General features: G+C 40.9%; 1 protein-coding gene across 4 annotated transcripts in view; it reads right to left on the bottom strand.

Annotated features, from left to right (window-relative positions):
- Window positions 1-10,854: 10,854 nt before the first annotated feature.
- Window positions 10,855-13,620, bottom strand: part of CCNY (cyclin Y) — a 220,707-nt gene continuing 217,941 nt past the window's right edge. For all 4 annotated transcript variants that reach the window (XM_068238598.1, XM_068238594.1, XM_068238597.1 and 1 more), the window contains exons 9-10: window positions 12,888-13,050; window positions 10,855-12,274 (exon numbers count right to left, since the gene is read on the bottom strand). In XM_068238598.1, coding sequence (XP_068094699.1) covers window positions 12,158-12,274; window positions 12,888-13,050 — 280 coding nt within the window. In that variant the 3' untranslated portion in view covers window positions 10,855-12,157. The remainder of the gene's footprint in view (window positions 12,275-12,887; window positions 13,051-13,620) is intronic.

The raw sequence follows: 13,620 nt of genomic DNA on the forward strand, positions 1-13,620 counted from the left end.
TTACTCCAGTATAATCACCGGTTCAGCTGGTTAACCCTTCCTGCAAAACCTACACACAGCAAAGAGATGACTGAGGTATTCCCCAGCCATCCTCACTTCAGCATTGTACAGGTTCGAAAGTAAGAGAAGTCTCGTTTAGGTAAATATATTAGCCTATGCATTTCCTATGCTGCACTGGCCAGACACTGCCTCCGGCCTAATATGGCTCATTATGCAGAACAGATTACACTCAGCTACACAGCAAACCTTAGTACAAGGTCAATTATATCAACTCCTGTAAGGTTACAGGAGATTCTGTAACCACATTCAGACAGTAATTGCTGATTTTTGTTAAGAAACTTGAACTTTAAGTAACATGGCCTTTTGGCTAAAAAAAATTTAATAGATTAATTTCTAAGGATGTAGGAGGTAGTATCTGCTGTAATGTGGTGAAGAATTAATATGGTCTGTTTAAAGCATAATTTAACTTGCACCAAAAGTTTGTCTATTCTTCAAACTCTCACCCTCCCCCCTCAAAAGAAAGGAAAAATTAAGGGAAGCGCAAGAGACTATTGCTATTACCCCCCCCCCCCCCCCCCAAGAGACACCTCAGCAGAAATTCCACCCGCAGCCACTTCCACCCATACTATGTCAACTAGATATTAACCAGTTATTCTCCATGGGAGGACATCAAATGTCCAACCAATCTTCTTATGGAATCATTTGAAATATGGCTTACAATTTACTTCTTGGCAAGTATTAGGAGGCCAGAAGAAAAAGTTTACCTATCCTTTATTTAAAGCCTTTTTACATATCCAAGGAAAATGGTCCATATTTTTCAGGTAATAACACTGAATTGCGCATGTCACAAGTGAGTGATTGAGAAGAATGACCAAACCTCGAAGTTGACCAAAATTTACTCGGAGTGTTTAGCCAAAACAGAATTCTCTCTTCAACAGGGCTCTACTTTAATACTGCAGTTTCGGGCACATTTACCCAACATACTTAGAATGCCTACTGGGTTATGATTCGGACACTTTATCTACTTAATTACCTTGCCCCGTGGGTTATTTGCCTCTATAATCAAATTTCTTGTCAGCTGAAAAGCAGTCTTCAAAAAATTCCTATGGCTGCACTACAATAGCATTGTTCTCAAAACTCAGTAGTCTCCTTTAAAAAAGATAAAATTAAAAACTCAACAGAGACATCAGCTCCCTGTGAAAGTGCTAGGAAAACATCAATGAAGGAATTACTTATATGGTTGGTCTATCACGTTGACTATCTGGCACCGGGCTGACCTATTTTCCGGGCAGATCTCCTCAATTTTAGGCCAAAGCTAAATAATGAGCGCAATATCTACAGAACAGAAGCAGGTAGGAATCTGTATTAAAGTTTGTGAAAATCCTTGCAATATATACAGTATATGGGCAATTATGTAATCTTCAAAAATCATTTCATTCAAATCTGCTTTTATCAGACAACAACAACCAACATGGCTAATAGAATCACTTGAGTAGGTCAGTCTACATCCTAAAAGGGTCTGCTCTTTCAAAACAGAATTTTTCCTCTTTAAATAGAACCCGAGCCGAAGGTTGGGTTTAGAAACGCATACTTACTGAAGGAGAGTGAAGACTCTGGATCCTGTAGAGGCTTCTTGTAGCCTCCTTGCCACTGCTTCTGCTTGCCGGGGCCCTCCAGAAGATCCAGGTCATGCTACTCTTCAAGCACAAGAACGGCCGTGTTGCATGTGCGCAAGCACGGCCGTGTCTGCCTGTGCAGGTGCAATTCAGCAGCACTCGTGCCTGAAGAGGAGCACCACCCCAATCTTCATTCTTACATGCCATTGTCGGCATTATTGGCAAGGGGAACTGGAGGACGGTGTGGGAAGCCTCTATATGCAGTGTTCTCCAACCCTGTCATCAAGGCCCACCAACAGTGCATGCAGAAATCCTCAAAAGGTTAATCAGCTCTGATGAGACACTAATTACCTCACCTGTGAATGTTTGTGGTTTCCTGCAAAACATGTACTGTTGGTGGGTCTTGAGGACAGGGTTGGGGAACTATGCTCTATAGAATCCAGAGTCTTCCTTCTTCCTCAAGTGGATCCGAGGTGAACTTTTACATATTGCATAATTGTGTTCCTTTCCTATTGTTTATAGGGCATTCCTCAAGCAAAATACTTTTTTGTTTTTGTTTTAATACTCTTATTCCCTATAAACTAAAGAATCCACGCCGACAGGTTTTCAGAGAGCCTTGGCAGTAGCAAGGGCTCATGGGAGCTTAGTCTGGGCAGGAGGAGGGGGAGGTGTTACTAGCCATTAATTTCAGAGGCAGAGGGGAGGAGGGAGGAGGAGAGGGGATTAGGCTGATGGCTCAAGATACAGATAAGCCTGCCTCTGTGTAATGTTTACAAACAACATGGCTGCTGTCATTGTATCACAGGAATAAATAATCATATTCTATTAAAACTGTTTGCAGCTAGATTTGCTGTGTAAACCATCTAAACTTTAGACAAGATATATAGTCACGTTACTTGTTATAGTTAGTTTTTCATCTCGGATCCGCTTTAAGTTTGTGCTTTCGTACCCAAGCTTCGTGGTACACTTTAAGCATAGGCTAAGCTGCGGATTGTTAAAAAAAAAAAAAAAAAAAAAGACTACTTGTATCTTTTAAGACTCTCAGAGACCAGATCTCTGATCTTGCCAACTCCAACAAGCTGCTGCAGCTTACCCGTATATAAGAGGTATCACTTGCACTTCCAAACATTTTATAACACACAGTACTTACATAGCGCTACCAATCCCATTTCAGGTTTCATGGATTTGCTCAAATCTGATTGGGTGGCCTGGGCAACTGCTCTATTTCACTCCTGCATTAATCTGGCCCACAAGTGAAACTCTTTTGCAAGGAACTCCTGCAGGCCGATTCTACCTCTAGAGTCTCCATTGTTCCTCTAAGCCACAGCAAGCTTCCACACACCAGCATCCAAAAACTTTAAGTGGACTAACACTTTACATTATTTTCAACCAGTTTGATAGCCCATATGTAGACCATACATGTCATGTGATAAACCATCTTTCCTTCTTTTTCAAATCATTCACAGAACATTTCAGAAAGAAAAAAAAACAAGAAAAGGAAAAATAAAATCACTTGAAGGTTGTCTTCATTTTTGTTTCCTGCAATATATATATAGTATATACATGTACAAACAGATTTAGGTTTTGTCAAGGTAAACATATACAGTCTAAAAATATTGCTTGCAAAATGTACCTAGTTGCCTTGCAAAGGAATTATATGAAACAGAGGCAAATAGAAGTGATACGTTTAGGTACTTTGAGTTACTATAGTATGACACAAAGTCAAAATGCAATGGCTGTGGTGTGATGGCCACACCTTGATGTTTGGCTGTGAAATGACATCATATGGAGATCAGAGGAGAGCTGGCTATTTTTGAACTATGAAGGGTGACTAACAGCTGTGGTCTATTTAACAAAACAGGATGTTTTAAAACATGGATCTGCTGAAACTTTATATACAGTCCAATATTTAACACTATAACACTATTATTATCCGTTGCTTGTATGAACTGTAATGCTAGGTACACCCCATCCAATTTTCCGTCAGGGAAAATCGGGTTGAACCAATAGTTGATGACATGTCCGATCTGCTCCTGAGCGAAAACGGGATCGATTTTCAAATCACTACTGCACAAAATTGATGCCGTTATCAATCGGGAGAACATGTCGGAATTTATCAGTTTAACCCATCGATCTGATGGGAAATTGGTTATGAACCTAGAATTACGGTGCGTTCGCACACCCAATTTTGATTGGCCAATTTTTACCGAATCCAAGGAGTAGTAGGGCCTGCAGATTTTGAATACAATGAACACATTGCTTAGGTAAGCACTCATGCTGCATGGAAGTGGTAAAATTGGCCAATCAAAATTGAATGTGTGTGCACACCCTTGTGGTGGCAATTAAAGATCCAATATTTTTCATGCAATCTTACCATTTCTATAGAATATAGGGGTACATTGAGTGAATATTTTAAATGGGTAATTTGGGCAGTCACTTATATGACATAGAAACGGTAAGATTGGAAGAAGAAGATTGGCTGTGGCCACCAATAAGGTGCTCATTAACGGTACAATTTTCTCACCAAATACAATGTTTTGATGCAATTTAAATGATTGAATTGTATAGAAAATTCGCCATTTATGAAGGCAATCGATAAGAAATGATTCTTTGGCTGATTGCTGAATAGGATAACATCGATCCTAAAGTTGGATTTTAGGATCGAATTTGAAGAAAGAATTGTTCAGTAAATGAAAGAGAATTACCTTCAGATTACGGTAGTTTTAAATATTCAAATTGTATTGAAAGATAACATTTAGTGAAATTTTTTTGTACCGTAAATGGGTACCTTTAGGTCGCATTCACAGTGCCACGTTGCGGAAGTGCGTTATAAAGTCTTATAGCTCAGCTTACCGCACTGCAATGATAATCCTATGGGCTGTTCACAGTGCGACGTTAATGTCGCGTTGAAAAATGTTGCGTTGTGGTAGCTCACTGCTTGCAGTGCGTTACCTCTAAACGCACATGCGTTGCAACTGTAACGTCACATTAAAACGTAACGTCCCACTGTGAATATGACCTCCCTCTTCTCTCCTATGGATAGAGATGACAAGACATAAACAGACTTTTGCACCAGCCACACCAGTGACAATAGGTGGGGTGTAGTGGAACTGGGAGGCGAAAAAAAATTATGATATAATGATTTGTATGTGTAGTACAGCTAAGAAATAAAACATTAGCAGCAGAGACATACGTCAAATATTGTTTTTCAGTACAGGAAGAGTTAAGAAACTCCAGTTATCTATGCATAAGAGCCATTGAGCTCAAAGTCACAGAGAGCTCTGTCTTCTGAAGCTTGTCATCTCAACTGTCAGTCACTGTATTTTCTTTTTCTCTCCAGAGGAAAGGTCAGTAGTTCACTGGCCTGCTCTGTAAAATCATTTAGAATGCTGAGTAGTGTGTAAACTGCAAATATTAGAGAATGATGCAATGTTATAAAAAAAAACACTATATAACTGAAAATAAAAATGAGAATATTTTCTTTGCTACTAATGTTCTAGTAATTATCCGTACTACACAACCAATTCATTATATTATTTTTTTTTCTTCAGTGTCTCTTTAAGCGCTACTCTAGTATATTAGGGTTGGTTCACGCTACAAGAGCTTTTTCTAAGCACTTGTGATTTTAGAAGCTCTTGCTAGGAGTTTGTTCTCACTTGAGCAATGTGATTTTATAAAAATCACCCATAGCATTGTATTATCAAGAGGTTTTCAAATCACCAGTGCTAAAAAAGGTCTTGCATTGTGACCCAGGCCTCACTGAAATGTTGCCCAGCCAGTAATATAACTCCAATATCGTAGAGAAGCTACTGCAGCTGAGCTACAGTTTTCAATGGTGCGTATTCAAACTACGTATTATATAACAGGTTAGCTTACTCTATTTCTGACTAGTAGATTGAAATACAAAGAAAAAAATTCTTACTTTTCACGGTGGTAGCTAAAATGTGTTTTCTTACTAGACAGCTGCTTAGCTATAGGATGGGGCAGGAGGACTGGCCATATAAAAGAACAAAGATTCAAATCTCTGCACATATACGTAGACCTTAGTGGCACAGACACCAAAGCAAGAAATAGAAAGACTTTGACCTTTGATAGCATTATTATATCATATAACCCTTTTGCGCACAATTAGTTCATTGATTGCGCATAGGCAGCATAATGTCCTTGTGATCTGTACGCCTTTGGCTCTTTACTGTCTGCTTTACACCAGACTTGCTTCAGTTTGCCAAGACTGTGTCTATACTCTATTTATGGAACGGTCTTGTGATATACAATAAAGATTATCCACAACATATATACTCCTGTAGGGCTGTTATGATGGTGTTAGATTAATGTTCGTATGAACCAAGGATGGCTGAGAATGACGTTATTAGAAATGCATTTTTGTGAGATGGCACACTGGTCGGCTCAGTATTGTGCAGGTCCTGCACAACCAGTCTTGATATGGCGTCACCTACACACTAGCCAGCTCTCCTCTCCTCAGTCCAAACAGAGGATTTTAAGATACAGTTAGAGAAATTAGAACGTTACATATGAAGTTTCCAGGTGCAGGCAAGAAGGAATGAAAAAGAAACCTCTCACACTCTCCCATTCATACAGTACATCCACGTTATAAATATTATATATATTATATATAACCTTAAGAACAATTCATGACATACAAATGCACTTTTGGTTCAGAACGATGACGGAGAAACGAGAAAAGGAAAATGAAGTCTTTTTTTCTGCTGTATCTCCTCTAGAGGGCGCACTGTATCATAGAAGTAGATAGAAGATGGCAAGTTCCCAACGACTCTATGAAGAGCGACATTTGAGGAGACCTGATACATTATACACTTGGCTTTTCTCGCTGTTTTTCTCCTTGAACTACAGCAAAAGAATTAATATCATAGGGAGGTTCTCTTGTAAGCTGCAGCTACACATAACCATTTGTGTTTAGGTTGGTAGAAGATCAGTTTAGTTTTATTTTACATACATAAACGTCTGGCTCAGTATTCGCTCACAGGAGACAGAAAAAAGTTAATAGCGTTAAGGGACATTTATGAAACATAGAGCAGAGATTGATATTAGTGTGATGCAGTGCGACACTGTAGTTGTACAGGGGGACTTATGGACCAGTCCTTCGGCCCTGTTTACATTTATGATCACAGAAAGCTAGCGATTATCACCAGTGTTTTGCGGCGGCGTTTTTTACACGATAATCGCATATTTTTTACTGGATGTTTTCACAATTTGTGAGCGATCACGATTGAAATACATTACAATTGCGATCCCTCATAAATCACGTAACAATGCTGCATGTAGCACGCTTGCGTTTAGAGCTAATCACGAATCGCCGACGATCGTGGCAGTGAGATCATTTCCATGTAGCTAACATTGCACTAGCGCTTAAAAAAGCGCTAGTGATTGCTGGCGATTCAGTGATTAGCGGTAAACGCCCATGAATCACCCAAGTGTGTCCCAAGCCCTATAGTCATTTCTGCAACAGAATTTATTAGCATACTCTGTCAAGTACCTTGTATAAGTACCTTGCATACTCTGTCATCAAGCAGAGCCAGGACAAGGTCCTCCAGCACCCAAGGCTGAGACGCCAAAGAGCGCCCCCTCCATCCCTCCCAACCCAGCTGTCACACACAGATTGCTATTAGACCCCCCCCCCCCCATACATTAATCTCTAGTTATCTGGCTTGCAGTCAATGCCATGTATCCCCTTTTCTTATATCTTTTGTTTCAAACACAATAGGGGAAAGATAGATGATAGATAAGCGAGTTGTGCGCCCCATCCTACACTGCCCTAAGGCTTGAGCCCCTCTCGCCTCTGCCTCGGCCCTGTCATCAAGTACCTACATTAAGTAGATGCAATGCATTATTTGCCTTTGTCTATAATATGATCTTCATAAAGGAGTCCCTTCACATTTTTTAATTAATACATTAGTAGAATGTAAGGTGCACTGTCAGGGCCAGATTTCTGAGAAAGCCATAAAGGCCCCGGCCTTATGCAGCTGCTGTTCAAGAGGGTGCCTTGATATGGAAAAGGGGTTGCTGCATATGGAATGTAGGTATTTTTATAATGTGCATTTTTGGAATGTGGTCCTATGTTTTTAAACAGACGGGAATGCATAGAGTACAATAAGAGTTAAAATGCAACTGGCATTTAGAAAAATGCAGCAAACAATTCATGGGAAAAATGCAATTCACAAACGGGCAAAAATGTGAACGAGGCCCCTACGTAACATGCAAACCGTGTTCACATTAGAGTGCATGATGTGAGCGAGGTCTAAAAACCGCAGATATTAAAACAGGTCATATGGAAGAGATACCAGCTCTGTAGGGGGTCTAAAAAGATAGTCTGAGAAGCATGGGGGCAATATTCACTGAAATTTCCGTGTACATATAGCACACTGCAATTTTACCAGTTTTTATGCATCTGACATAGCCATGGCTATTGCAGTTTGAGGAAGGGAGTATATCCCGAAACAGTGTTCTGTCACTGTTGCCAGATCACTTATGGAATAAAGAGCTTTGAAACAGAGGCGTAGTTATGGGTAGGCAAGGGGGGACACATGTCCCCGGGTGCAGCACTGTAAGGGAGCGCAGAGCATGGCCACTGCACCCCCAAGTAAGTGAGAGGCAGCTTGCTGGATGCCCTGAGTGCCCCTGCTTCTCTCCCTCCGTTTGCCGAGAAGTGCAAAAGTGTTAATAGCAGCAGAAAAAGGGGTGCACATCAGGCTAACTATAGGTGGTACATCTGACTATACGAAGGGAAGGTGGACGCATCTGGCTATCTAAAGGGGGGTACATTAGGCTATCTAATCAGCATTTGGACATTTGGCTCCACCCATGACCACACCCATATTCTGATGCGTGGCCATGCCAGATTTGTCAATGGGGAAGGGGGGGGGGGCAAAAACTGTCTGTGTCCCAGGGCGCTGAAAAGTCTAGCTACGTCTATGCTTTGAAATACACACAGCTGTGCTGAACCATCTGTTTTCAAGTGCATTGGTGCTCGTCAGGAGGCACTGGGGTTTGGGTCTTGGCATGCTTTTCTTCTTTGCCTGTCAGTGCTCCCCTCCATTCGATTTTATGCCCTATGATAACTTAAGTTATCAGATGAAAGAAAATACACCAATCTGATTACAGCTTCTACATTTCATGTAAAAATCAGTAATCAGTATGAATTTGCAGCACTTTATCACACTATCCTCCGCCATTTTTCATAAATGTCCCTTGCAGTCACCACTGCCCCTTTTCTTTAGGTCTACTTAACTCAGCAAACAGACTCTAGCAAAAAACACTCCTATTGCCTTTGAATAAGGACAAACATTTCATACAGAGCAAAACAAAGTGAAAGATATTGTAAACAGCATTATACGTCTCGTCATAAACACTGTCTTTACTTGGGGCATTATTTGCTCAGCTTAATGTGCATCAGGATGTCAGAGCAGAATAACTGTGAAGCTTGGTGGAGAGCTTAAAGGAGACACATGGAAATCAATCTGTATGCAGAAATATTTACACAGTGTAAGAGACAATTGCAGTGAAAATGTTCACTTTGAAATGGCCTTCAGCAGCCTACTCTGTGAATAAAATAGAAAATATGTCAGCAAGGTTTCCTACAACAGACTATGAGCTCCCCCTAAAGCTAGACTAGCCACAGTGTAAACAACTTATACAAAAAAATATTGATATAACATCATTAGGTAATAAAAATACCTTCCCATTTCAATCTGTAGAAAGCTATGCTTTACTACATGACAAAACACCAAAACATTAACATTATGGCCCATATGGAAGTTACTTTTTCCCCCCTAGGTGATATTTTCACAATAAAATTTTCATAGTACTTTTTTTTTTAATTTAGCCATTTTTTGATACCTTTTCAATTGCAAAGTGCTAAAAAGGTATTTTAAATAAAAAGATCAAAATGTATCTCCTGGGAGAAAACTCAGGAGAAAAAGTTAATTTCATATGGGCCTATGCGTCCTTGAAACCATGGCAACAGTCTGGAATTTAGTGCACAGAACAACGCTAGATTCTTATTTCTCTGATGTTGTGATTGGCTGCTGCAGCAGGATTTACAGTTTTCTCATCTCCAGCTGTGCAGCTGCGTATCTAGTTGGACAGTAGATTGCCATAGTTCTGTTCCCAGAGTTGGACTGATGAAGCACAGATACAGCAGATACCAGTTCCAATCAGTATCTGAGTGCAGTCATCTATTTTACCAGCTGAGAGCAAAATAGAAAAGAGAGGAGTTTAAAAAATAAAAAAATTCTTAAAGTGTAACTGTCGGTCATAAATTAAAAAATCAATTCTTTATTTTTATCTGGTAAACAAATAATATGGATGCTAAACAGGCAATCCAAAAGTTAAAATCTCTATTACTTTTCTTGTTTATAAATGATCACTCCCCAGTTTACCTGACTCTTATATGGTACGTTGCCGCACAAAGGAACTTGCAGGGCATGCTGGGTTGTCTTTTTTTGCCTCTGTACATTAGTTAAGTCTGAGGGGAAATAAAGAAGCAATAAAAAAAAAGACAACCCAGCATGCCCTGCAACTTCCTTTTTGCGGCAACGTACCAAATAAGAGTCAGGTAAACTGGGGAACGATCATTTATAAACAAGACAAGTAATAGAGATTGTAACTTTTGGATTGCCTGATTAGCATCCTTAGTACTTGTTTACCAGATACAAATAAAGAATTGATTTTTGATTTTATGCCCGACAGTTACACTTTAAAGGGAACCCCAGGTGAGACTTATGGAGGCTGACATATTTATTTCCTTTTAACCAATGCACATTGCCTGGCTATCCTGCTGATGCTCTGCCTCTAATACTTTTAGCCATAGACGCTGAACAAGCATGCAAATCAGGTGCTTTGGCTGTATTACCCTACTGCTTGTTTCAGACACCCCTGATGCCAAATAGATCAGCAGGGCTGCCAGGCAACTGGTAATGGTTAATAGGAAATACATATGGCAACCTCCATAGGTCTCTTACCTCAGGTTTGTTTTAAACCGGTCAACGTATGTAGCTGCTCAGAGGGGAGAAATATTTTTTTCTTAACCATGAAAGCAAAGCTACACTTAAAATAAAAGCAAACTTCAATTAGAAATGTCAGTATTCAAAGCTTCTATGAGAAAACAGGCTATACAGTTAGAAATGTGGTATGTATGAAGTGAACTTCCACCTTCATCAATAAATAGATATAGATAAGTGCTACACAGGTCACTGAGTAATTTAATATGAGGAAGAAAATAATTTAATTTTATTTGTTAAAAACTAAAAAGTAGAAACCACAGTCTTGAGATCAGTCCATTTTTGGTGCACTCTTTAAAGTACACCCTGCCCAGTAATGTCCCAGAAACTCGTACATGAGTATTTAGTTGCACAAAGCAGGATGTATTGCAACTCTGAAGCAATCACCAGGAAGAACACAACCGACAGCCATTATGCTATTAGCAATCCTGCAGCTGTCTCTGCAGACAAAAACCCATGCAAGAAATCTGGCAAAATCCTTTGTAATCTGTGGATCAGAAATGGGAGGACTGCCATTTTTTTTTTTTAAATAAAAGTGGAACATGACTAACATAAGGTTTGAGTCTCGGCATCACCCAGGGCTGCGGAAGAAGAAGTCAGGTGGAATCTTCTCAATGAAGACACCGTCCGTATTGAAGTGTACCCCGACTATGCTCGGGTACAAAATAAGATACTTACCTAAAGAAAGCAAAGCCTCAGGATCATATTAAGGCTTCCCTCTATGCTCTGATGTCCTCTGTCGCTGAGCGTGGCCCCTGGAAGCTAATTAACGGGGCTGCGCACCTTCTCTTCCTTTAGCGTGGCCACGCAAGCACACCCGCGCATGCGCAGGAAAACTGAGCCACGGGCCAATGTGAAGGGGGCGGCTTTCCGCGACGGGGGGACATCGGACCGCCGAGGGAAGCCTCAACAGGATTCTGAGGCCTCCCTCTCTTTAGGTAAGTATCTAATTTTGTACCAGAGCATCGACGCGGGATCGCTTTAACAAATTACAATCTGTCAAACCGGTATGTCCCGTCTTTTTAAACTGCAAAAAAGTTTTGGGCTGGAGTAACACTTTAAGCTCTCCACCAGTATTGTTCTGATTGATCCTAACAGGTCTTCACCTCAGTCATCTCAATGTGCCCATCTTACACACGACTACCCTGTATACACACATCGCAATGTCACACACTAAACTAACTTTCTTATTTCCGGTCTTGTATCCCGCCTTTTATTTCCACAGACTTGTCTTCGGCTCCGTCCTTCACAGGGTTGTCATTCCAGCCTTGGAGTTGATGCTCTACCCATGCCATTGAGAGGAGTGTGAAACAAATGAAATGGCTTCATACTGTTTGCAAGTGACAGATGTATCCCATCGTTGTGACAGGGAGGCACTGTAGGGGAGGCTTGCCGACACTTCAGAATAGTAAAAAATGTCTTGTTTCCAGAGACAAAAAAAAGACAACAATGTATCCACAAAACAGTATGTGAGACAGAGGAGTCTGCAAGGTGCAGCCACTGTTAGGATATGATGGCGGGAGACCATCGGACCACAGTCAGATTATCAGCACTTGCAGAACGCCTCTTGGCCAGTTTTCGGAAGTCCTTGTACTTATCCTCACACAAGCGGGAAATTGCCTGGATGTAGCGAAAACAAAACATAGCAACCATGTTAAAAGAGAATGAGCAACTGACTGCCCACTTCTTTAATAAGGGTCAGTCTACCCATAAATTACTTCCTGAAGTGCCATTCTAGGTACAAAGCATTTCCTAGATCTTTGCAAACTGTGTAACAATCTGAAACAGTTGACTTCCAGCATATAGCTCTGCCTCCTTGCACAGAAAGGCCTTGGCCTATTTTCATTTCATAAAGAAAGGCCGCTGCCATTTTCTGCAAGGGGGTGGAAGGCTGTGCACCAGATGTCGACTGATATGGGGCTCCGGTAAAGAATGTTACACAGACGGCTTGCCTGGTAGTTAGAACTTGCCAACATTAGGGAACCTCTTGCTTTTTAGTTACACCAGAGATAAGCTTTAGCAATAGAATGACAATTGCATTGGTCAACCTAATAAACAATGTCATGTGGCACTTCTGCTCACACTAGATTTCCCCCCCCGCCCCCAAATTGTGCCTACTCCCGTATGAGTAGCAAATGCGCACCCAGTCTTATGACCCTTCTATTTTAAGTTGTTTGGGGTTTAGTTAGACTAAAAAAAATGCATAGTGAGATCACAGACAGTAATTGTGTACCTCAAGTTTGCAAGCACGATCTCGGCTCAGAGGCTCGAGTGGAAAGCTAAGGTTGTTCCCCTCTGCCAGGGAGCGCAGATCGAAGTAATACTTGGCGTAGACGCTGGATGGGACGTTGATGTTGAATTGTAGTAACTCCAGAAACTGACGTTCCAACTCATTCCTGTAATCCAGAGGTATAACAAGTTACAAGTAAGCAATAAAACCTCCTATGCCACTTCAACTGCCTACACTAGCATATCCAGATTCCTAAATAGATAAAGGTCATCACTAGCCGAAAAACCTGCATGTCACAGAGGAATCATTACAGGTCTAGATTTATATCTTCTGTGCTGCAAGGCCACCTGTCTTTGGCTGCCACTCCTTCAATGTAAAGCAGCCCACTCATCTATTCTCAGAAAATTTCATAATTTGATCTGCAAGGCAGGGCTATGGAGTGGGTACAAAAATCATCCAACTCCAACAGTGACTCCTCAGTCTATGAAACCACCGACTCTAAGTCCAGGAACCCAAAATTGCTCCAACTCCACAGCTCTTGCAGTGCTATGGAGTAGGTACAAAAAAGTATCTCAAGTTAAGAGGGCTAGCGCTCAAACAGATAGTCTTTGATGATATCAAGATATGATGTCAGTTTCTGTAGATGAAATATGGAGCACACACTCCCCCCCAATGTGGTCAGACTCACCAGATGATGCGGCCTAGTGGGCCCGTCAACGCCTCAGGGGTATAGGCC

The sequence above is a fragment of the Hyperolius riggenbachi genome, chromosome 5, assembly GCF_040937935.1.
Source record: "Hyperolius riggenbachi isolate aHypRig1 chromosome 5, aHypRig1.pri, whole genome shotgun sequence".
Classification (NCBI taxonomy): domain Eukaryota; kingdom Metazoa; phylum Chordata; class Amphibia; order Anura; family Hyperoliidae; genus Hyperolius; species Hyperolius riggenbachi.